General features: G+C 38.6%; 1 protein-coding gene across 1 annotated transcript; it reads right to left on the reverse strand.

Annotated features, from left to right (window-relative positions):
* Positions 1-4,227: 4,227 nt before the first annotated feature.
* Positions 4,228-22,865, reverse strand: LOC104671910 (zinc finger protein 676-like). Its single transcript, XM_030913525.1, is given in 7 exon segments — positions 4,228-4,260; positions 4,347-4,717; positions 4,778-4,934; positions 5,019-5,758; positions 5,828-6,292; positions 21,832-21,927; positions 22,817-22,865. Coding segments are annotated over 7 exon segments (1,896 nt in total). The 5' UTR covers positions 22,851-22,865.
* Positions 22,866-27,001: the final 4,136 nt, after the last annotated feature.

Genomic DNA, 27,001 nt, shown 5'->3' on the forward strand with positions numbered 1-27,001 from the left:
TATACATTGTTTGACTGTACCAAATATGCCATATATGACATAAATATATACACATATGTACACACAAAAACTAAGAAAAATAAATGTAATGTAAAAAAAATTAACCCACAGGAACCATATTCTTTAACTTATTTGCAGTTTAAAGCCACTGAAAAAGAATACTAGAAATGTTAGTCTATTATGCTACCAAATAGTGTATTGTTACCATCTTTTAAATACACCCTTGAGTAAGGTGGAATAAGTTAAAATTAGTGGCATAATAACACTTTGCTGAATGTATAACAGTATTTAACATATCATAAATGTTAAATTAAAAAATTAACACACAATTTAAAACTTTAAAACTGTAGTTTTATCACATAAACGTACAATTAGTAAAATGACATACTAATTTAATTATTTTAATTTTAACTATAACTAAGAACGATTTTCTCTCATAAAACGTATTAGAATATTACTGAGGGCTGGGTGCAGTGGCTAACACCTATAATCACAGCACTTTGGGAAGCCAAGGCAGGCAGATCACTTGAGGTCAAAAGTTCAAGAACAGCCTGGTCAACATGGTGAAACCTTGCTTTACTAAAACACAAAAATTAGCTGGATGTGGTCATGGGCACCTGTAATCTCAGCTACTTGGGAGGCAGAGACAGGAGCATAGCTTGAACCTGGGAGGAGGAGCTTATAATGAGCCGAGATTATGCCACTGCACTCTAGCCTGGGCAACAGAATGAGATTCCCTCTCAAAAAAAAAAAAAAAAAAAAAGAACATTACTCTGAACACCTACCTCATACATCACTCAATTCTATAAGTTAACCACAAACAGCTTTTCTACTTAGATTTTCATCATGCATCTTACATTTTAATGTCCTCAGTCATCCATAAGAAAGGTAATAAATAATGACCACCTAATAAAAGTCTCCCAAATCTTTGATGCAGAAAGAATTATCACAGGCTTTTACATGTGAAAATAACGAAGAAATAGCATTAATTGAAGAGTTGAATTCCATTAGTATTCAGTTTCCAAATAAGCTGTTTTTTTGTTTTTTTTTTTTTGTCTTTTGAGACAGAGTCTCACTCTGTCACCCAGGCTGCAATGCAGTGGCAACATCTCAGCTCACTGCAACCTCTGGCTCCCAGGTTCAAGTGATTCTCATGCCTCAGCCTCCCAAGTAGCTGGACTACAGGTGTGCACTACCATGCTTCGCTAATATTTGTATTTATTTTTAGTAGACATGGGATTTCACCATGTTGGCCCAGGCTGGTCTTCAACTCAGGTGATCTGCCCACCTCAGCATCCCAAAGTGTTGGCCTTACAGGTATAAGCCACTGTGTCTGGCAAAAAAAAATCTGTATTTTCAGGACAAAAGTATACTTTAAATGAAATTATAACTCTTCAAAGATCTACTTCTTTTTAAAGTTACATACAAATAATTTTTCTTTTTACCAACTTTAGGTTTGAATTTTTTTCCTATACTCAGCAATCTGATTAAGTGTAATGTCTGAAGTTTGAGAGACAGGTATTTCTACTGTGGATTCTCTGATATTTACTTAATTTTGGATTAAATTTTTAAAATATTTACTGTATCTGCAAAAATATACTTTAGTATAAACTTTTGTGTTTTATAATCCATAGTTTTTGAAAAAATGTTTTTCCAAATTCATTAAATTTGCAGGGTTATTCTTCAATATAAATTCCCTGATGTTGAGCAAAGTTGGAACAACTACCTCAGGGTTTTCCTGTAGTACAAAATGTGTACAATAAAACCTGTGAAGGTACTACAGTCCTCTTTATATTTGTAATGTGTTTCCTCAAAATAAATATTCTTCTGTACTTTAAGGGCTTATATTTTCTGAAAGATCTATTGATACCAATTCCACTTTTAATGCTTTTATTTAGTATGAACTCTCTGATATTGACTAAGATGTGAGAAGATATTAATGATGTTCACAATTTTTTTTCCCCAGTCTCCCCCTCTGTTGCCCAGGCTAGTATAAATGCTTTCCTTTGCAATAAGGCATGAGCATTGGTTAAATGTTTTGCCACATTGTTCGTACTAGTTTTCTCCAGTATGAGTTATCTTACCTACAATGAAGTGTGACAGCCATTTAAAGGCTTTGCCACATTCTTCACATTTCTAGGATTTCTCACCAGTATGATTTCTTTTATACTCAGAAAAGTTTCAGGTTTTGCCAAAAGCATTGTCACATCTTTCAGGTTTGTAGTTTCTCTCTAGTATGAATTAGCCTGTGTCTGTTAAGAATTGAGGATCTGTTAGAGGCTTTCCCACATTCTTCACATGTGTATGGTTTCTGTCCAGTATGAGTTGTCTTGTATGTGGTAAGCCTTAAGGACTGCTTAAAGGCTTTGCCACATTCCACACAATTGTAGGAATTCCCTCCAGTATGAATTACCTTATGTTTAGTAAGGATTGAGGAACAGTTAAAAAATCTGCCACGTTCTTCACATTTGTAGGGTTTCCCTTCTGTATAAATTCCCTTATGTTCAGTAAGGGTTGAGAACTAATTGAAAGCTTTGCCACATTTTTCACATTTGTAGGGTTTTTCCTCCAGTATGAATTCTCTTATGAGTAGTAAGGTGTGAGGATTGGTTGAACTCTTTATCACATTCTTCACATTTGTGGAATTTCTTTCCAGCATGAATTTTCTTATGTTTATTGAAGACTGAGACTCAGCTAAAGGCTTTGCCACATTCTTCATATTTGTAGGGTTTCTCTCCAGTATGAATTCTCGTATGTTCACTGAGTCTTGAGGACCAGATGAAGGCTTTGCCACATTCTTCACATTCGTAGGGTTTCTCTCCAGTATGAATTACCTTATGTTTAGCAAGGGTTGAGAAGTTACCATAGGCTTTGCCACATTCTTCACATTTGTAGGGTTTCTCTCCAGTATGAATTCTCTTATGTACCGTAAGGTTTGAGGACCGGTTGAAAGCTTTGCCACATTCTTCACATTTGTAGAGTTTCTCTCCAGCATGAATTGCCTTATGTGTTGCAAGCCTTGAGGACCAGCTAAAGACTTTGCCACATTCTTCACATTTGTAGGGTTTCTCTCCAGCATGATTTCTCTTATGTTCAAAAAGGCTTGAGGGCCAGCTGAAGGCTTTGCCACATTCTTCACATTTGTAGGGTTTCTCTCCAGTATGAATTACCTTATGTTTAGCAAGGGTTGAGAAGTTACCATAGGCTTTGCCACATTCTTCACATTTGTAGGGTTTCTCTCCAGTATGAATTCTCTTATGTTCTGTAAGGTTTGAGGGCCGGTTGAAAGCTTTGCCACATTCTTCACATTTGTAGGGTTTCTCTCCACCATGAACTGTCTTGTGTGCAGTAAGGGTTGAGGCCTTACTAAAGGCTTTGGCACATTCTTCACATTTGTAGGGTTTCTCTCCACTATGAATTCTCGTATGTTCACTGAGTCTTGAGGGCCAGCTGAAGGCTTTGCCACATTCTTCACATTTGTAGGGTTTCTCTCCAGTATGAATTACCTTATGTTTAGCAAGGGTTGAGAAGTTACCATAGGCTTTGCCACATTCTTCACATTTGTAGGGTTTCTCTCCAGTATGAATTCTCTTATGTTCTGTAAGGTTTGAGGGCCGGTTGAAAGCTTTGCCACATTCTTCACATTTGTAGGGTTTCTCTCCACCATGAACTGTCTTGTGTGCAGTAAGGGTTGAGGCCTTACTAAAGGCTTTGGCACATTCTTCACATTTGTAGGGTTTCTCTCCACTATGAATTCTCGTATGTTCACTGAGTCTTGAGGACCAGATGAAGGCTTTGCCACATTCTTCACATTTGTAGGGTTTCTCTCCAGTATGAATTACCTTATGTTTAGTTAGGTTTGTGACCCTACTGAAGGCTTTGCCACATTCTTCACATTTGTAGGGTTTCTCTCCAATATGAATTCTCTTATGTTCCATAAGGTTTGAGGACCACTTAAAGGCTTTGCCACATTCTTCACATTTGTAGAGTTTCTCTCCAGCATGCATTGCCTTATGTGTTGCAAGCCTTGAGGACCAGCTAAAGACTTTGCCACATTCTTCACATTTGTAGGGTTTCTCTCCAGCATGATTTCTCTTATGTTCAAAAAGGCTTGAGGGCCAGCTGAAGGCTTTGCCACATTCTTCACATTTGTAGGGTTTCTCTCCAGTATGAATTACCTTATGTTTAGCAAGGGTTGAGAAGTTACCATAGGCTTTGCCACATTCTTCACATTTGTAGGGTTTCTCTCCAGTATGAATTCTCTTATGTTCCATAAGGTTTGAGGACCGGTTGAAAGCTTTGCCACATTCTTCACATTTGTAGAGTTTCTCTCCAGCATGAATTGCCTTATGTGTTGCAAGCCTTGAGGACCAGCTAAAGACTTTGCCACATTCTTCACATTTGTAGGGTTTCTCTCCAGCATGATTTCTCTTATGTTCAAAAAGGCTTGAGGGCCAGCTGAAGGCTTTGCCACATTCTTCACATTTGTAGGGTTTCTCTCCAGTATGAATTACCTTATGTTTAGCAAGGGTTGAGAAGTTACCATAGGCTTTGCCACATTCTTCACATTTGTAGGGTTTCTCTCCAGTATGAATTCTCTTATGTTCCGTAAGGTTTGAGGGCCGGTTGAAAGCTTTGCCACATTCTTCACATTTGTAGGGTTTCTCTCCAGCATGAACTGTCTTGTGTGCAGTAAGGGTTGTGGCCTTACTAAAGGCTTTGGCACATTCTTCACATTTGTAGGGTTTCTCTCCACTATGAATTCTCGTATGTTCACTGAGTCTTGAGGACCAGATGAAGGCTTTGCCACATTCTTCACATTTGTAGGGTTTCTCTCCAGTATGAATTACCTTATGTTTAGTTAGGTTTGTGACCCTACTGAAGGCTTTGCCACATTCTTCACATTTGTAGGGTTTCTCTCCAATATGAATTCTCTTATGTTCCATAAGGTTTGAGGACCACTTAAAGGCTTTGCCACATTCTTCACATTTGTAGAGTTTCTCTCCAGCATGCATTGCCTTATGTGTTGCAAGCCTTGAGGACCAGCTAAAGACTTTGCCACATTCTTCACATTTGTAGGGTTTCTCTCCAGCATGATTTCTCTTATGTTCAAAAAGGCTTGAGGGCCAGCTGAAGGCTTTGCCACATTCTTCACATTTGTAGGGTTTCTCTCCAGTATGAATTACCTTATGTTTAGCAAGCGTTGAGAAGTTACCATAGGCTTTGCCACATTCTTCACATTTGTAGGGTTTCTCTCCAGTATGAATTCTCTTATGTTCCGTAAGGTTTGAGGACCAGTTGAAAGCTTTGCCACATTCTTCACATTTGTAGAGTTTCTCTCCAGCATGAATTGCCTTATGTGTTGCAAGCCTTGAGGACCAGCTAAAGACTTTGCCACATTCTTCACATTTGTAGGGTTTCTCTCCAGCATGATTTCTCTTATGTTCAAAAAGGCTTGAGGGCCAGCTGAAGGCTTTGCCACATTCTTCACATTTGTAGGGTTTCTCTCCAGTATGAATTACCTTATGTTTAGCAAGGGCTGAGAAGTTACCATAGGCTTTGTCACATTCTTCACATTTGTAGGGTTTCTCTCCAGTATGAATTCTCTTATGTTCCGTAAGGTTTGAGGACCGGTTGAAAGCTTTGCCACATTCTTCACATTTGTAGGGTTTCTCTCCGGCATGAATTGTTTTATGTACAGTCAGGGTTGAGGCCTTACTAAAGGCTTTGGCACATTCTTCACATTTGTAGGGTTTCTCTCCAGCATGACTTCTCTTAAGTTCAATAAGGCTTGAAGACCAGCTGAAGGCTTTGCCACATTCTTCACATTTGTAGGGTGTCTCTCCAGTATGAATTCTCTTATAATAAGTAAGGGTTGAGGACCAGTTAAAGGCTTTGCCATCTTCTTCACATTTGTAGGAATTCTCTCTAATATAAATTCTTTTATGTTGACCTAGGTGTGAACGCATGCAAAATGATCTGACATATTCCTTACATTTCAAAAGCTTTTTTCCAGTATGCCTTATCTTATGTCTTTTTGAATTTGAACATTTATGAAAGACGTTTGCATATTTGCCACATTGAAATACTTTGCTCTGTGTAGTTGTCAAACTCTGGTTAAGCTTATTATAACCTTTTTTGTGCACCTTATACTCATCCACATTGGTACAACCAATTTTTAAGTGTAAATTCTCAGATCCACATTTTTCATATCTTCTCAATATCACTTTTCGGAGAGAATCTTCTATGCGCTGCTCTGGCCAAAGGTGTTGAGCAAAATGAGAACATACAACTGAAAAGAAATAAAAATAACAAATTAGTCCACTTATTAGACTCAGATAAATAGTTTCCAAATCTAACCTATACAATTATTCAAACTACATAAGCAAGATGACATTGCAATATGACACAGACCCTAATTCTTCACAGACATATAAATGTAAACATACAGACCAAAATACATATATGGATAATTTATACATGAGTTAAGTGTGTACAGTGTCTGAATTAAACCCAATGCAAAGAACCACATAGAAAAAAAGAAAAGTTTGTTAAATTTACCCATTACAACTCTTTCTGCTCCTCAGTATTACCTAGTCCCTTCAGAAGTAAATTGTAACTTCTGGCTTTTTTTTAAAGGAAAGTAAAATATTGGCACGTACAACTTAATTTCTGTCTTCTACTGGCCTTTCCACACACTGGTTTCTGTCTCCCATGACATAAACTGCTGAAATAAATGATGGTATACTTTCAAATGACACTTTGAGTCTGCTGAGACCAAAGGTAAATACATTGCAGCAGAGCACTGCAGTGCTGCAGAGAGAGAACAGGTGTACCAGGTAATCACTTTTCAGGAGAAACATAATCTCTTTAAACTAAAAGTAAGCACAAAATTTCAGACAAGACAAATCTGAAGAACATGTTTGACAGACCCACACAATCTCTAGTCAAGACCATTGCTTTCTGACTATGCCAGGACAAAGCTACATTATAAATGTTGTGACAGGTAACCTTTTTAAATGTCCAAATCTCAAAGATTACATACAATCTATACAAAATAGGGCAACATAATCCCACCAAAAATATTATTAAAATTTCAGAAAGAAAACATTAAAAATTTATATACTAATTTTAAAAATGGAATAATAATGCATGAAACAGGAACACAAAAGACTATAAAAAGTTAGAAAAATGAGGATAAAAACAAAAATATCTAAATTGTGGTGATAAAAATACAAAAAGAAATAATTGAAAGATTCTAAAATTAAGAAATGTAAAAATAAAAAAGCTCAAAAAGCAAATTACAATACATACAAACATATTCATAACAAAAACATATTTATAATCACAATTTCAATAGTTACAGACAAAAAGAGAATCTTGGGAGCTGCAAGATAAAAGTGATTTGCAAACATAGTCTTATGACACGGTTAGACGAATTGCTAACAGGAAGAACCAGTTTAGAGAAGAACATAAATGATCTGATGGAGATGAAAAACACAGCATGAGAACTTCGTGAAGTATGCACAAGTATCAATAGCTGAATCGATAAAGCAGAAGAAAGGAGATCAGAGATTGAAGATCAACTTAATGAAATAAAGCAAGAAGACAAGATTAGAGAAAAAAGAATAAAAAGAAATGAACAAAGCCTCCAAGAAATATGGGACTATGTGAAAAGACCAAATCTACGTTTGATTAGGGTACCTCAAAGTGACAGGGAGAATGGAATCAAGTTGGAAAACACTTCAAAATATCATCCAGGAGAATGTCCCCAACCTAGCAAGACAGGCCAACATTCAAATTCAGGAAATACAGAGACCACCAGAAAGATACTCCTTGAGAGGAGCAACCCCAAGACACATAATTGTCAGATTCACCAAGGTTGAAATGAAGAAAAAAATGTTGAGGGCAGCCAGAGAGAAAGGTTGGGTTATCCACAAATGGAAGCCCATCAGACTAACAGTGGATCTCTCTGCAGAAACCCTACAAGCCAGAAGAGAGTGGGAAGCCAATATTCAGCATTCTTAAAGAAAGGAATTTTCAACCCAAAATTTCATATCCAGTCAAACTAAGTTTTATAAGTGAAGGAGAAATAAAATCCTTTACAGACAAGCAAATGCTGAGAGACCTGCCTGTCTTACAAGAACTCCTGAAGGAAGCACTAAACACACAAAGGAACAACTGGTACCAGCCACTGCAAAAACATACCAAATTGTTAAAGACCATCAACACTATGAAGAAACTGCATCAACTAATGGGCAAAATAACCAGCTAGCATCATAATGACAGGATCAAATTCACACGTAACAATATTAACCTTAAATACAAGGGCTAAATGCTCCAATTAAAAGACACAGACTGGCAAATTGAATAAAGAGTCAAGATCCATCTAAGTGCTGTATTTGAGTCTATATGTGCAAAGACACATATAGACTCAAAATAAATGGATGGAGGAATATTTACCAAGCAAATGGAAAAAAAAAAAAAAAAAAAAAATCCTGGGGTTGCAATCCCAGTCTCTGATAAAACAGATGTTAAACCAACAAAGATCAAAAGACACAAAGATGGGCATTACATAATGGTAAAGGGGTCAATGCAACAACAAGAGTTAACTATCCTAAATATATATGCACCCAATACAGGAGCACCTAGAATCATAAAGCAAGTTCTTAGGGACCTACAAAGAGACACAGATTCCCACACTATAACAGTGGGAGACTTTAACACCCCACTGTAAATATTAGCCTGATCAATGAGACAGAAAACTAACAAGGATATTCAGGAAGTGAACTCAACTCTGGACCAAGCAGACTTAATAGACATCTACAGAACTCTTTACCACAAATCAACAGAATACACATTCTTCTCAGCACCACATCGCACTTATTCTAAAACTGACCACATAATTGGAAGCAAAATGCTCCTCAGCAAATTTAAAAGAATGGAAATCATAACAGTCTCTCAGACCACTGCAATCAAATTAGAACTCAGGATTAACAAACTCACTAAAAATCGCACAACTACATGGAAACTGAACAACCTGCTCCTGAATGACTACAGGGTAAATACTTAAATGAAAGTAGAAATTAAAAAGTTCTTTGAAAACAATGAGAACAAAGACACAAAATACCAGAATCTCTGGGACACAGACAAAGGAGTGTCTAGAGGAAAATTTACAGCACTAAATGCCCACAAGAGAAAGCAGGAAAGATCTAAAATAGACATGCTAAAATCACAATTAAGAGAACTAGAAAAGCAAGAACAAACAAATTCAAACCCTAGCAGAAGATTAACAAATAACTAAGAGCAGAACAGAAGGAGAGAGAGACAGAAAAAAACCCTCAAAAAATAAAAATAAAATAAATCCTGAAGAGGCCAATAACAAGTTCTGAAACTGAGGCAGTAATTATTAGCCTAGCAATAAAAAGTGTCCAGAACCTGATGGATTCACAGCTGAACTCTACCAGAGGTACAAAGACGAGCTGACCTATTCTTTCTGAAACTATTCCAAACAATAGAAAAAGAGGGAAGCCTCCCTAACTCATTTTATGAGGCCAGCATCATCCTGATACAAAAACCTGGCAGAGACACAACAACAGCAAAGAAATGTCAAGCCAATATCCCTGATGAACATGGATGTAAAAATCCTCAATAAAATACTGGCAAACTGAATACAGCAGCACATCAAAAAGCTTATCTACCATGATCAAGTCGGCTTCATCCCTGGGATGCAAGGGTGGTTCAACATAGGCAAATCAATAAACATAATCCATCACATAAACAGAACCAATGACAAAAACCACATGATTATCTCAATAGATGCAAGAAAAGGCCTTCGATAAATTTCAACACCCCATTCGTCCTAAAAACTCAACAAACTAGGTATTGATGGAACGTATCTCAAAATAATAAGGGCTATTTATGACAAACCCACAGACAATATCATACTGAACGGGCAAAAACCAGAAGCATTCCCTTTGAAAACCGGCACAAGACAAGGATGCCTCTCTCACCACTCCCATTCAGCATAGTATTTAGAAGTTCTCGTGAGGGCAATCAGGCAAGAAAAAGAAATAATGGGTATTCAAATAGGAAAAGAGGAAGTCAAATTCTCTCTGTTTGCAAATGACATGATTGTATATTTAGAAAACCCCATTGTCTCAGCCCAAAATCTCTTTAAGCTGATAAGCAACTTCAGCAAACTCTCAGGATACAAAATCAATGTGCAAAAATCACAAGCATTCCTATACACCAATAATAGAGAGAGAGCAAAATCATGACTGAGCTCCCATTCACAATTGCTACAAAGAGAATAAAATACCCAGGAATACAACTACCTGAGGGATGTGAAGGACCTCCTCAGGGACAACTACAAACCACTGCTCAAGAAAATAAGAGAGGACACAAACAAATGGAAGAACATTCCATGCTCATGGATAGGAAGAATCGATATCGTGAAAACGGCCATACTGCCCAAAGTGATTTATAGATTCAATGCTATCCCCATCAAGCTACCATTAACTTTCTTCCAGATTTTGAAAAAACTAAATTTAATATGAAACCAGAAAAAAGCTCATATAGCCAAGACAACCCTAAGCAAAAAGAACAAAGCTGGAGGCATCATGCTACCTGACTTCAAACTATATTACAAGGCTACAGTAACCAAAACAGTATGGTACTGGTATCAAAACAGATATACAGATCAATGGAACAGAACAGAGGCCTCAGAAATAATACCACACATCTACAACCATCTAATCTTTGACAAACCTGAAAAAAACAAGCAATGGGGAAAGGATTCCCTATTCAATAAATGGCGTTGAAAAAACTGGCTAGCCATATTCAGAAAACTGAAACTGGACCCCTTCCTTATACCTGTAGAAAAATTAACTCAAGATGGATTACAGACTTAAATGTAACACCCCAAACCATAAAAACCCTAAAAGAAAACCTAGACAACACCATTCAGGACACAGGCATGGGCAAAGACTTCATAACTAAAACACCAAAAGCAATGGCAACAAAAGCCAAATTGACAAATGGGACCTAATTAAACTAAAGGGCTTCTGCACAGCAAAAGAAACTATCAGAGTGAACAGGCAACCTACAGAATGGGAGAAAAAATTTCCAATATATCCATCTGACAAAGGGCTAATATCCAGGATCCATAAAGAACTTAAACAAATTTACAAAAAAAGAAAAAAAAAGAACATCAAAAAGCGGGCAAAGGATATGAACAGATACTTCTCAAAAAAAGATATTTACGTGGCCAAAAACATATGAAAAAAAGCTCATCATCACGGGTCATTAGAGAAATGCAAATGAAAACCACAATGAGATACCATTTCATCCCAGTTAGAATGGTGATCATTAAAAAGTCAGGAAATAACAGATGCTGGAGAAGATGTGGAGAAGTAGGAATGCTTTTACACTGTTGGTTGGAGTGTAAATTAGTTCAGCGATTGTGGAAGACAATGTGGCGATTCCTCAAGGATCCAGAACTAGAAATACCATTTGACTCAGCAATTCCATTACTGGGTATATACTCAAAAAATTATAAATCATTCTACTATAAAGACACATGCACACATGTTTATTGCAGCACTATTCACAATAGCAAAGATTTAGAACCAACCCAAATGTCCATTAGTAATAGACTGGATAAAGAAAATGTGGCACATACACACCACGGAACAGTATGCAGCCATAAAAAAGGATGAGTTCATGTCCTTTGCAGAGACATGGATAAAGCTGGAAACCATCATTCTCAGCAAACTAACACAAGAACAGAAAACCAAACACAGCATGTTCTCATTCATAAGTGGGAGTTGAACAATGACAACACAGGGACACAGGAAGGGGAACATCACACACCGGGGCCTGTGGCGGGGTGGAAGGCTAGTGGATGAATAACATTAGGAGAAATACCTAATGTAGATAACAGGTTGATGGGTACAGCAAACCACCAGAGCACGTGCATACCTATGTAACAAACCTGTACGCGCTGCACATGTACCCCAGAATTTAAAGTATAATTAAAAAAAAATCAAAACAGAATATTAATAAGGAAACAGACTACTTAAAGGTGGGATAAAACAACTATTTCTGACAGAGGTATAGAGAGCACTCCTCAACATCAGGATACACACCCTTCTCAATTGCTCATACAACATATTTCTTGATAGACCACCTCTTAGGCCAAAAAAGAAGTCTTACCAAATTTTTTAAAACTGAAATTTTATGAATTATTTTCTATGACTAAACTCAAATGCAAGTATACAACAATAATAGAAAAAAAACTGGAAAAAAAAATGCGAGGCATGGTGGCTCACGTCTGTTATCCCAGCACTTTGGTAGGCCGAGGCAGGTGGATCACGAGGTCAGGAGATCAAGACCATTCTGGCCAACATAGTGAAACCCTGTCTCTACTAAAATGTGAAAAACTAGCCAGGCTTGGTGGCACACACCTGTAGTCCCAGCTACTCAGGAGGCTGAGGCAAAGGAATTGCTTGAACCCAGGAGGCACACGTTGCAGTGAGCCGAGATCGTGCCACTGCACTCCAGCCTGGAGATAGAGCAAGACTCCGTCTCAAAAAAAAAAAAAACAAAAAAAACCCATATATATATACACACATAGGAATTTAACAAAACACTCAAGCACGCTCTTATGCAAAGGATGTAATAGTTAATATTGTAAAGATATTCATCCTGGTCAATGTAATCTACAAATTTAATGAAATGTTTTTCAAATTTCTCATTGTATTTTTGAAGAAACAGAACCAGCAACCCCAAAAGTATATCGAACCCCAAAGGCAATAAAGTTCCCAACAATCTTAAAATAAAAATAATAATAAAGGAATGTTGCAGGCATTAAAGTTCCTGATTTCAAAAGACATTACAAAGCTACAGAATTAAAACAACCTGGTATAAGGATGAAAATTAAACTAATGAAATAGAATGCAACCCATATATATATACTTTAACATGTATGGTCATATGAGGAGTCCTTTACATAGCAATAATTATTACTGTAAGCTAACAGGTAAAGGCAATGCAAATTTCTGTCACCAAATCATTCAGTAAATACAACTTGAAATATAAAAATACTGGAATATCACTCAGTTTTCAAAAAGCAGAAAACAGTCTACCAATTATAAAGATAAGTCTTGATAACATTATGCAAAATGAAATGTCAGCCACAAAAAGACAAAGATTGTAAGAGATAGATATAAAGCATTTACATTCTCAGAAGCAGATTAAAAGAAAAAGGTGCCCTATTTGCTTAACCCCCAACAGCAAGAAAGTTTGTCAGTCATCCATGACAAAAATGTCTTAATGAAAGAACCAGGCCTCATGGTTAATATCTGTAATGACAGCTACATGGTTGGAGAATTGATTCAGGCCAAAATTTTACGACCAACCTGGGTTATGCACTGAGACCCCATCTCAGAAATAAGTGCCTTTAAGAGAGCTTTGAGATCCACGGAGGGAATTGTGAAACTTTGCTGAGCCCAAGATTGAGGAGCACCCTTTTCAGAAGGCAAGCTTTCATTCAGGTGGCAAACTACAGGACCCCTGCTCTTGACTACAGACCAGAAAATGTCCCACCCAACTCCGTCCCACTGAGAATTTTGAACTTACTCTGTAAGCATCCCAAACTCCTCCCAGGCACAGTCTGTGAGAGGTCTTGGTCTTCCAGAGGCCTGGAGAGATACCCATTTAGAGCCATGCTGGCAGGCCTGCTGACCTTGGTCCCAATAGCAGTTCCATGACTCAGTTCCAGCTTCCTAAATCACAGTTCATGGCCAGTTCTCCCTAAGTAGAAACCCACAGTGACCTCAGAAATCCTCTCTGGTACTCAGTGAAAGCCGTACTAATCCACATCCTAATATAAAGCCCACCACATGCAGACCTGACTGCAGAAACCTGCCCAAGCATCTATCCTACTGAGCAAAGTCCTGAAGGATATTTACTGTGTCCAAAAATAAAATGGGAATTACAACTACCCAAGCCCTTTCTGATAAGCCGACCCTAGTGCAGAGCCAGCAGCCCTGTAACCAAGCTACAACCTTGCTCTACTACAAACCCAGAGGGCATTCTATAACCCTGGGGGCCCAAGAAAGGAAGATTTTTACCCTCTGAAACCAGTTTATCAAAACTTTGAGGTGTTTGCTCCTTCAAATTGAGACACCAACATAAAAGTATATTGTGCCCATCGTCAAAGCTTCTATTTTAACAATGCACTTGATGTATGTGGAAGAAAAATTAGTCAAAAAAATTTTAAAGTCATTGAAATTGAAGACAAGTAAAACATTGCTGCTTGTAGATCATGCAATGTTCTCTATAAAAAAACCATAAACAGTACATTAAAACCTTTTAAAACTAATAAGTACACTCAGTAAATTAGCAAAATATAAAATTAACATACAAGTTATGATTCCATAAACTTAAACTATCTGATAAAATAGAGGAAGAAAACAATCTTATTTAAAATAGCACTAAAATAATAAATATCTGAGGACAAATTTAACCGAGGAGCTGAAAAACTTTTCAAGTGAAAGATTTATCAATGAAAAATGAGAGAACACAAATAAATTTAAATATATTTTCTCTATCGATTCAAAGAATAAACGCTAAAACACCATATTATCCAAAGTGATCTCTAGATTCAATAAACTCTCTATCAATATTCCAGTGGTTTTTTTCACAGTAATGAAAAATACAATCATAAATTTACATGAAACTACAAGAAACTGTGAATAGCCAAAGCAATCTTGAAGAAAAAGAAAAAAGCAGAAGGACATCATACTTCATAATTTCAAACTATATTTCAAGACTATAATAAAAACAGGATGAAATGTGCAGAAAAATGAACAAAAAACACCCAATAATACAGAAACCACTACTCTCACACATTTCAGAGATGATGGAAAACACATTTCAGAGATGATGGAAAAAAGAGAACTTAAAAGATAGTCTAACATGGAGTGTCTTAAAATTATGCAAACATCTGTGTGTCCACAAAAACAAAAAAACTCAGATTGCACACTCTCTTGTATGCCATGAACAGTACTTTGGCTGTCACTGTAAACTTGAAGATTACTGAAGGAAAAGAAGAATTCTTAGATATTTTAAAAGCAAAACAGAGAAGATGCCCCTGTGTGAGACAAAATTTAAAAATAAAAATAAAAATTAGGCTTTCCGGGTGGGCGGAGCAAGATGGCTGAATAGGAACAGCTCCAGTCTCCAACTCCCAGCGTGAGCGACACAGAAGACCGGTGATTTCTGCATTTTCAACTGAGGTACTGGGGTCATCTCACTAGGGAGTGCTGGACAATCGGTGCTGGTCAGTTGCTGCAGCCCGACCAGCGAGAGCGGAAGCAGGGCGAGGCATCGCCTCACCTGGGAAGCGCAAGGGGGAAGGGAATCCCTTTTCCTAGCCAGGGGAACTGAGACACACAACACCTGGAAAATCGGATAACTCCCACCCCAATACTGTGCTTTAAGCAAACGGGCACACCAGGAGAATATATCCCACACCTGGCCGGGAGGGTCCCATGCCCACGGAGCCTCCCTCATTGCTAACACAGCAGTCTGCGATCTAACTGCAAGGCAGCAGCGAGGCTGGGGGAGGGGCGCCCGCCATTGCTGAGGCTTAAGTAGGTAAACAAAGCTGCTGGGAAGCTCGAATTGGGTGGAGCTCACAGCAGCTCAAGGAAACCTGCCTGTTTCTGTAGACTCCACCTCTGGGGACAGGGCACAGTTAACAACAACAACAAAAGCAGCAGAAACCTTTGCAGATGCAAGCGACTCTGTCTGACAGCTTTGAAGAGAGCAGTGGATCTCCCAACACCGACGTTGAGATCTGAGAAGGGACAGACTGCCTGCTCAAGTGGGTCCCGGACCCCTGAGTAGCCTAACTGGGAGACATCCCCCACTAGGGGCAGTCTGACACCCCACACCTCACAGGGTGGAGTACACCCCTGAGAGGAAGCTTCCAAAGTAAGAATCAGACAGGTACACTCGCTGTTCAGCAATATTCTATCTTCTGCAACCTCTGCTGCTGATACCCAGGCAAACAGGGTCTGGAGTGGACCTCAAGCAATCTCCAACAGACCTACAGCTGAGGGTCCTGACTGGCAGAAGGAAAACTATCAAACAGGAAGGACACGTATACCAAAACCCCATCAGTACGTCACCATCATCAAAGACCAGAGGCAGATAAAACCACAAAGATGGGGAAAAAGCAGGGCAGAAAACCTGGAAATTCAAAAAATAAGAGCGCATCTCCCCCTGCAAAGGAATGCAGCTCATTGCCAGCAACGGATCAAAGCTGGTCAGAGAATGACTTTGACGAGATGAGAGAAGGCTTCAGTCCATCAAACTTCTCAGAGCTAAAGGAGGAATTATGTACCCAGCGCAAAGAAACTAAAAATCTTGAAAAAAGAGTGGAAGAATTGACAGTTAGACTAATTAATGCAGAGAAGATCATAAACGAAATGACAGAGATGAAAACCATGACACGAGAAATACGTGACAAATGCACAAGCTTCAGTAACCAACTCAATCAACTGGAAGAAAGAGTATCAGCGATTGAGGATCAAATGAATGAAATGAAGCAAGAAGAGAAACCAAAAGAAAAAAGAAGAAGAAGAAATGAACAAAGCCTGCAAGAAGTATGGGATTATGTAAAAAGACCAAATCTACGTTTGATTGGGGTGCCTGAAAGTGAGGGGGAAAATGGAAACAAGTTGGAAAACACTCTTCAGGATATCATCCAGGAGAACTTCCCCAACCTAGTAGGGCAGGCCAACATTCAAATTCAGGAAATACAGAGACCACCACAAAGATACTCCTCGAGAAGAGCAACTCCAGACACATAATTGTCAGATTCACCAAAGTCTAAATGAAGGAAAAAAATGTTAAGGGCAGCCAGAGAGAAAGGTCAGGTTACCCACAAAGGGAAGCGCATCAGACTAACAGCAGATCTCTCGGCAGAAACTCTACAAGCCAGAAGAGAGTGGGGGCCAATATTCAACATTCTTAAAGAAAAGAATTTTCAACCCAGAATTTCATATCCAGCCAAACTAAGTTTCATAAGTGAAGGAGAAATAAAATCCTTTACAGATAAGCAAATGCTTAGAGATTCTGTCACCACCAGGCCTGCCTTACAAGAGACCCTGAAGGAAGCCCTAAACATGGAAAGGAAAAACTGGTACCAACCATTGCAAAAACATGCCAAAATGTAAAGACCATGAAGGCTAGGAAGAAACTGCATCAACTAATGAGCAAAATAACCAGTTAATATCATAATGGCAGGATCAAGTTCACACATAACAATATTAACCTTAAATGTTAATGGACTAAATGCTCCAATGAAAAGACACAGACTGGCAAACTGGATAAAGAGTCAAGACCCATCAGTCTGCTGTATTCAGGAGACCCATCTCACATGCAGAGACATACATAGGCTCAAAATAAAGGGATGGAGGAAGATCCACCAAGCAAATGGAGAACAAAAAAAAGCAGGGGTTGCAATCCTAGTCTCTGATAAAACAGACTTTAAACCATCAAAGATCAAAAGAGACAAAGAAGGACATTACATAATGGTAAAGGGATCAATTAAACAGGAAGAGCTAACTATCCTAAATATATATGCACCCAATACAGGAGCACCCAGATTGATAAAGCAAGTCCTTAGAGACTTACAAAGTGACTTAGACTCCCACACAATAATAATGGGAGACTTCAACACTCCACTGTCAACATTAGACAGATCAACGAGACACAAAGTTAACAAGGATATCCAGGAATTGAACTCATCTCTACACCAAGCGGACCTAATAGACATCTATAGAACTCTCCACCCCAAATCAACAGAATATACATCCTTCTCAGCACCACATAGCACTTAGTCCAAAATTGACCACATAATTGGAAATAAAGCACTCCTCAGCAAATGTACAAGAACAGAAATTATAACAAACTGTCTCTCAGACCACAGTGCAATCAAACTAGAACTCAGGACTAAGAAACTGAATCAAAACCGCTCAACTACATGGAAACTGAATAACCTGCTCCTGAATGACTACTGGGTACATAACGAAATGAAGGCAGAAATAAAGATGTTCTTTGAAAACAATGAGAACAAAGATACAACATACCAGAATCTCTGGGACACATTTAAAGCAGTGTGTAGAGGGAAATTTATAGCACTAAATGCCCACAAGAGAAAGCAGGAAAGATCTAAAACTGACACTCTAACATCACAATTAAAAGAACTAGAGAGGCAAGAGCAAACACATTCAAAAGCTAGCAGAAGGCAAGAAATAATTAAGATCAGAGCAGAACTGAAGGAGATAGAGACACAAAAAGCCCTCCAAGGCCGGGCATGGTGGCTCAAGCCTGTAATCCCAGCACTTTGGGAGGCCGAGACGGGCGGATCACGAGGTCAGGAGATCGAGACCATCCTGGCTAACACGGTGAAACCCCGTCTCTACTAAAAAATACAAAAAAAACTAGCCGGGCGAGGTGGCGGGCGCCTGTAGTCCCAGCAACTCGGGAGGCTGAGGCAGGAGAATGGCGTGAACCCGGGAGGCGGAGCTTGCAGTGAGCTGAGATCCGGCCACTGCACTCCAGCCCGGGGCGACAGAGCGAGACTCTACCTCAAAAAAACAAAACAAAACAAAACAAAACAAAACAAAACAAAAAAACCCTCCAAAAAAAATCAATGAATCCAGGAGTTGGTTTTTTGAAAAGATCAACAAAATTGACAGACCGCTAGCAAGACTAATAAAGAAGAAAAGAGAGAGGAATCAAATAGACACAATAAAAAATGATAAAGGGGATATCACCACCAACCCCACAGAAATACAAACTACCATCAGAGAATACTATAAACACCTCTACGCAAATCAACTCGAAAATCTAGAAGAAATGGATAATTTCCTGGACACTTACACTCTTCCAAGACTAAACCAGGAAGAAGTTGAATCCCTGAAAAGACCAATAGCAGGCTCTGAAATTAAGGCAATAACTAATAGCCTACCAACCAAAAAAAGTCCAGGACCAGATGGATTCACAGCTGAATTCTACCAGAGGTACAAGGAGGAGCTGGTACCATTCCTTCTGAAACTATTCCAATCAATAGAAAAAGAGGGAATCCTCCCTACCTCATTTTATGAGGCCAACATCATCCTGATACCAAAGCCTGGCAGAGACACAACAAAAAAAGAGAATTTTAGACCAATATCCCTGATGAACATCGATGCAAAAATCCTCAATAAAATACTGGCAAACCAGATTCAGCAGCACATCAAAAAGCTTATCCACCATGATCAAATGGGCTTCATCCCTGGGATGCAAGGCTGGTTCAACATTCGCAAATCAATAAACGTAATCCAGCATATAAACAGAACCAAAGACAAGAACCACATGATTATCTCAATAGATGCAGAAAAGGCTTTTGACAAAATTCAACAGCCCTTCATGTTAAAAACACTCCATAAATTCGGTATTGATGGAACGTACCTCAAAATAATAAGAGCTATTTGTGACAAACCACAGCTAATATCATACTGAATGGGCAAAAACTGGAAAAATTCCCTTTGAAAACTGGCACAAGACAGGGATGCCCTCTCTCACCACTCCTATTCAACATAGTGTTGGAAGTTCTGGCTAGGGCAATCAGGCAAGAGAAAGAAATAAAGGGTATTCAGTTAGGAAAAGAAGAAGTGAAATTGTCCCTGTTTGCAGATGACATGATTGTATATTTAGAAAACCCCATTGTCTCAGCCCAAAATCTCCTTAAGCTGATAAGCAACTTCAGCAAAGTCTCAGGATACAAAATTAATGTGCAAAAATCACAAGCATTCTTATACATCAGTAACAGACAGAGAGCCAAATCATGAATGAACTTCCATTCACAATTGCTTCAAAGAGAATAAAACACCTAGGAATCCAACTTACAAGGGATGTCAAGGACCTCTTCAAGGAGACCTACAAACCACTGCTCAGTGAAATAAAAGAGGTCATAAACAAATGGAAGAACATACCATGCTCATGGATAGGAAGAATCAATATTGTGAAAATGGCCATACTGCCCAAGTTTATTTATAGATTCAATGCCATCCCCATTAAGCTACCAATGAGTTTCTTCACAGAATTGGAAAAAACTGCTTTAAAGTTCATATGGACCCAGAAAAGAGCCCGCATTGCCAAGACAATTCTAAGTCAAAAGGACAAAGGTGGAGGCGTCACACTACCTGACTTCAAACTATACTACAAGGCTACAGTAACCAAAACAGCATGGTACTGGTACCAAAACAGAGATATAGACCAATGGAACAGAACAGAGTCCTCAGAAATAACACCACACATCTACAGACATCTGATCTTTGACAAACCTGAGAGAAACAAGAAATGGGGAAAGGATTCCCTATCTAATAAATGGTGCTGGGAAAATTGGATAGCCATAAGTAGAAAGCTGAAACTGGATCCTTTCCTTACTCCTTATACGAAGATTAATTCAAGATGGATTAGAGACTTAAATGTTAGACCTAATACCATAAAAACCCTAGAAGAAAACCTAGGTAGTACCATTCAGGACATAGGCATGGGCAAGGACTTCATGTCTAAAACACCAAAAGCAACGGCAGCAAAAGCCAAAATTGACAAATGGGATCTAATTAAACTAAAGAGCTTCTGCACAGCAAAAGAAACTACCATCAGAGTGAACAGGCAACCTACAGAATGGGAGAACATTTTTGCAATCTACTCATCTGACAAAGGGCTAATATCCAGAATCTACAAAGAACTCAAACAAATTTACAAGAAAAATACAAACAACCCCATCAAAAAGTGGGCAAAGGATATGAACAGACATTTCTCAAAAGAAGACATTCATACAGCCAACAGACACATGAAAAAATGCTCATCATCACTCGCCATCAGAGAAATGCAAATCAAAACCACAATGAGATACCATCTCACACCAGTTAGAATGGCAATCATTAAAAAGTCAGGAAACAACAGGTGTTGGAGAGGATGTGGAGAAATAGGAACACTTTTACACTGTTGGTGGGATTGTAAACTAGTTCAACCATTATGGAAAACAGTATGGCAATTCCTCAAGGATCTAGAACTAGATGTACCATATGACCCAGCCATCCCACTACTGGGTATATGCCCAAAGGATTATAAATCATGCTGCTATAAAGACACATGCACATGTATGTTTATTGCGGCACTATTCACAATAGCAAAGACTTGGAATCAACCCAAATGTCCATCAGTGACAGACTGGATTAAGAAAATGTGGCACATATACACCATGGAATACTATGCAGCCATAAAAAAGGATGAGTTTGCGTCCTTTGTAGGGACATGGATGCAGCTGGAAACCATCATTCTTAGCAAACTATCACAAGAACAGAAAACCAAACACCGCATGTTCTCACTGATAGGTGGGAACTGAACAATGAGATCACTTGGACTGGGGAAGGGAAACATCACACACCGGGGCCTATCATGGGGAGGGGATGGGGGGAGGGATTGCATTGGGAGTTATACCTGATATAAATGATGAATTGATGGGTGCTGACAAGTTGATGGGTGCAGCACACCTACATGGCACAAGTATACATATGTAGCAAACCTGCACGTTATGCACATGTACCCTAGAACTTAAAGTATAATTAAAAAAAAAAAAAATTAGGCTTTCCAGGAAATATTTCTTTTGGAACACTGCTTCCCATATCACTTTAAGGACTTGTTTTCTTCTTGACTTTGGATCTGTCATCCACGTTGTCTGTTGTATTCACTCTCTCCTACCTGGGGGTTCTTCCGCCATCTCGTGTTTCTTCATATTCCAGGGCTCTTTTCCTTGCTCCAGAAAAATGATCAGGTCTGGCTTAGGGACAGCAATACCTGTTTTATTAAAAATAAATAACATGCCTCTTGCTCACATTCTCCAATTAACAACTTAATAATGTCCTCAGTAAAGAGGATTTAATACAATATTCTAATACATTTATCCCAAAATACTAAATTACAACAGAAATTTCTAAATATTTGGAAAATACTCTAATTTTGTGGGTTCTTAATTTTATCACCTGGTACTACTGAATTAAAAATTGGTGGTGGTAATTAGATTTTAAAGTGTGAGCAATAATATTTTATGCCAGTAAAATTTTGAAATTACCATTAATCTAAAGTGAAGGACACAGAGGAGCTCAAGAATGTGGTAAGTTCAGGTCAAGATGAAACATCTTGAAATTTTTTTCTCTATGGAAAACTCCCTATGATTTTGTTGGAAACAGAAATCTGAAGCATAAATTACCAAAAAGAAATTATACAAAAGAGCAATGCTGTCGGGAGCTGAAAGCCTGAGGGCTGTGACCAACTCAGCATTCCACTGGAGGCTATATGATCAAACGGCAAATTGTTTATCATGAATGCAGAATGTGGGCAAACTTGTTTCTGCTCATGCCGCCAGAAGGTACACTAAGAACAGTCACTTCCTGGTGCCATGCTCCTTGAGGTTAACTACTGGAACATCTGGAGAGTACTGTTTAAAGAATACAGTCACTAAGTCAAGCAGCTGACCACAACCTCCCCCTTCTTCCTATCTCCTTTACTCAATAAATATGAAGAGCTATAGAAGTTCATGGCCCTTGTTCACTAGAAGCAAGGAGCCCCGTGGTGCCGTCTTTGTCTTTATTCCTGCATTCAACCTCCTTTGTTCAGGCCAATAAAGTCCGCAGCAAAATGAAACCTATAGCGTATACTAGGAATTGCGTATTAAAATTATTCTCACCCAGGAAGACCAGGTTTCTGTAGTTCTCTAACATCACATTCCTATATAAATTCTGCTGCGCAGTGTCCAGGCACTGCCACTCCTCCAGAGAGAATTCTATGGCCACATCCTGAAATGTCAATGATCCCTGGAAAACACACACAAACACACTTATTTACCAAGTGGTCATGGGCATAATTTTTAATATGACTCAACGTAAAATGGAGAGAGTAAATAGAGCTGGTTCTGACTTCTAAGAGTGACTGAAATAATTCAATAAAATAGTTTTCAACTAGAAATATTCTCTAACGTATTCTCTAACTCTGACAAAACAAAGTGTTATAAGATCCATAACACCAGTGTATATATAGTATTTTTCTGGACAATAAAGTATAAAATTGAGGGCACAAACACTAACATATACAATTTTGAGGGTTACATTTACATCATACAGAATTAATTGTGTGCCAGGCATGGTAGCTCATGCCTGTAATTCCAGCACTTTGGGAGGCAGAGGCGGGCAGATCACCTGAGGTCGGGAGTTTGAGACCAGTCTGACCAACATGGAGAAACCCCGTCCCTAGTAAAAACACAAAATTAGCTGGGCGTGGTGGTTTGTGCTTGTAATTCTAGCTACTTGGGAGGCTGAGGCAGGAAAATCGTTTGAATCCAGGAGGCGGAGGTTGCGGTGAGCTGAGATCGCACCATTGCCCTCCAGCCTGGACAACAAGAGTGAAACTCTATCTCAAAAAAAAAAAAAAAAAAAAAAAGAATTAATTGTGTGTATTTTTCAGATGGACATACTTTTGTATATTATTCAGATGGAATAGACATGTTGAGTTAGAAGGTATCACTCAAATTTTAATGTGTACAATAAGCTGGAGATCCTGTTAATGCAGTTTTGTTTTTTGTTTTTTTTTTCCAGAAGATCAGGGACAGTCTGAGTTGCTGAATTTTTAACAAGCTCATCAGTATGCCAATGTTTTTGGCCCAAAAAGACTATTTTGTCAAATATCCAGTAACTGAATGAGCCTGTGTTTTTTCTGGTTTGTAAATAAATATGAGAGCCTTCATTTTCCAAAAACAGACAAATGCAAAGGAAACCTAAGAAAGAAGGGCAGCTGCCAGATTAAATGTGGTGGTTTGTTCACATCAGCTGCATAAAGATACTTAACAATGAAGAGAAAAATAATTAATTCTATAGTAAAAAAATGTGTCAGAGAGCTTATCAACTAAGTGATTTATTAACATCAACTACACTAGAACAAACTTCCTGATGCACCCAGAAGGACACAGCATTACTGCTGAGATATTGTCCCCTGAAAGGTAAATTACAGTCTGAATTTAACCATAAGGAAACATTAGTTTTATGGAAAGTTCAAGATACAGGTATCTCCCATGATCTGTAATTTTTAACAGTGATTTCAAACAGTCTTTCTTTAGCACTGTAAAGAGCAGTTATCTCCTATCAATTTTTTTATAATTTTCTCGGTAATAAATACCATACTGCTCAATGGGTGTTTTCTTAATCCTGTACTGCATAGACATAATAAAGAACACAGATGAGGCCAGGCACGGTGGCTCAAGCCTGTAATCCCAGCACTTTGGGAGGCCGAGATGGGCGGATCACGAGGTCAGGAGATCGAGACCATCCTGGCTAACATGGTGAAACCCGATCTCTACTAAAAAATACAAAAAACTAGCTGGGCGAGGTGGCAGGCACCTGTAGTCCCAACTACTCGGCAGGCTGAGGCAGGAGAATGGCGTGAACCCGGGAGGCGGAGCTTGCAGTGAGCTGAGATCTGGCCACTGCACTCCAGCCTGGGCAACAGAGCAAGACTCTGTCTCCCAAAAAAAAAAAAAAAAAAAAAAGAACACAGATGAAACCTGAACATTACATGTTCTCTGTCTTCACTAAAAACCCCAGGTTTCCCCCAATAGGAATTTTGAGTATCTACACCTTCCCATGTTCAACAGCCACAAAAGGACATTTTTAATATTGCAGATTATAAATTCATAGTGAGATTTCTGCATGGCATATAAGAAGCCATAATGTAGAGAAGGCTCTGGTATATAGAAAAAATTTATTTTTCAGAGACTTTGATTATTATAAGAATTTTTTAAAGTAGTTAAGATAAACTCATTAGGGAGGAAAAACACAAGTAGAGAAGTACAGGTTTGCAAGTACCAAACATATGTTTCCTGGAGAAGCAGAGTGGACACAGATCTTGATCTGATACATATTTAGCTGAAGAAAAAAAAAAAAAAAGGCCATTTTGTCCTCTTTCTCTTCCTTCTCTAGGATTATTTCTCAGATAAAATTCTCTGGACAAATTATACCTGCATCTTGAGAACATGCCTTTAAAAGTGTCAGCACCACATGGTCTACCTGCTGTCACCACATCCACAGGCAGAAGAACCAAGACACGAGAAACTCCACCCACTTTCTGTCCCTTTACAGCAGAAGAGATTGAGAAACAATGAGTAGCTCACAGAGATAAAAACATATGCTTTTCTTTATTTTGTCCTCAGGAGCCGTCCCCTGACACAGGCACCAGCAATTTCTGCTACAGTACTGGAAATATGGGCCACTGCTGTCCTGTCCCTACCAAATCGAAACAGAACAGGTTCTTGAACCTACCCTTTAATGCAAAGATGGAACTTAACTCTCATGGAATGTATTCTGAATTCCTCATACTTGATTCTGACCTCACCTTAGAAGTCACATGAACCACTTAATTAAAACAACATGGATAATTTCACCAGAACAATAAACAGAATCCTATGGACAGGGCACAAGTAAAGAGAGTTCTGCAAAATGGCCAGGTGACACTCACTTAGAAGCCTGGGCTGATAACCCAGCACTCTTGTCACAACACAAATACTTCTGGTACAAATGAAGACAATCATTCTTCATTCTAAAGTATTATATTCTTTGCTGACTCTAAAGTTTACAGAGAAAACAGAAAGGAGCAATTTCTGAGTAAGTCTGCATTTGGAAAACATGTGCACATGTACTAATGCAATGTTTATTAAGCAGGTACTATGTGCTCAATAGGATGTTACAGAGCACTGTGATAGCACATTATGTGGTTTAATCCTAATAACACCCTGTGAGTTGATACTACATATTCAGTAATTCCAAGGCTTTAAAGGACCCAGCATTTTTATTTCTATTTCTGTAGATCTGTCATTGATTTTTTCAAAAAATGCATAGAACAAAAGGTAAATACAGACAGACGAAAGAGATACAGATGGAAAGTTTAATGCAATTTAGATAAATTTTTATTGTGTTTATATTTACTTTCTTGAGACTTGTGAATCAACTACTAGATCTGCAGGAACAGAAAACAAGTTGCTAAATAATGTTTCTGCAAGCACTGGTTTTAATAAAAAATGTGAAAAGTAAGATCCTATAATACATACTTTATATTTCCCATTTATCTGTTGGGTTGCAGAAAATGTTGAACACCAGCTCTAAAAAGGCAACAGGATTCATGACCCAAAACTCTCATCTCTTCTAATGAGTTCTGTGAGGCAAGACGCCAGGGTAGAGCCAGACATAAATAAGGACTCCAAAAAGGGTGAATATGAACAGGGCTGGGGCAGAGGGTACAGCCGATGTACAATTAAGTTCTCTATGTCACTGGGGGGTATTGTCAGCTCTTTTTTCTAAAGCTTACTTAAGTAAACCTAAATCTGAGTTTGTATAATTTTAATCTTTTTTGCCACTGCCCTGTAAATTTTATATTATATGCTAATAAGCAATTTTTAAAAATCCCTTAAGGTTATCTAGAATAATTTTTTTAGAAGTAAGTATTCTGGCCAGGTGCAGTGGCTCACGCCTGTAATCCCAGCACTTTGGGAGGCTGAGGTGGGTGGATCACAAGGTCAGGAGATCGAGACCATCCTAACACGGTGAAACCTGTCTCTACTAAAAACACACACACACACACACACAATTAGCCGGGCGTGCTGGCGGGGCCTGTGGTCCAGGCGACTCAGAAAGCTGAGGCAGGAGAATAGCATGAACCCGGGAGGCGGAGCTGGCAGTGAGCCGAGATCGCACCACTGGACTCCAGCCTGGGTGACAGAGCGAGATTCTGTCTCAAATAAAAAAAACAAAAGTAAGTATTCTTAGCAGGGTAAAATAAATACAAATAATAATGACAACTCTTCTAAGTTCAGGTGTAGACATCAAAAGCC

This window comes from Rhinopithecus roxellana, chromosome 12 (assembly GCF_007565055.1).
Source record: "Rhinopithecus roxellana isolate Shanxi Qingling chromosome 12, ASM756505v1, whole genome shotgun sequence".
NCBI lineage: Eukaryota > Metazoa > Chordata > Mammalia > Primates > Cercopithecidae > Rhinopithecus > Rhinopithecus roxellana.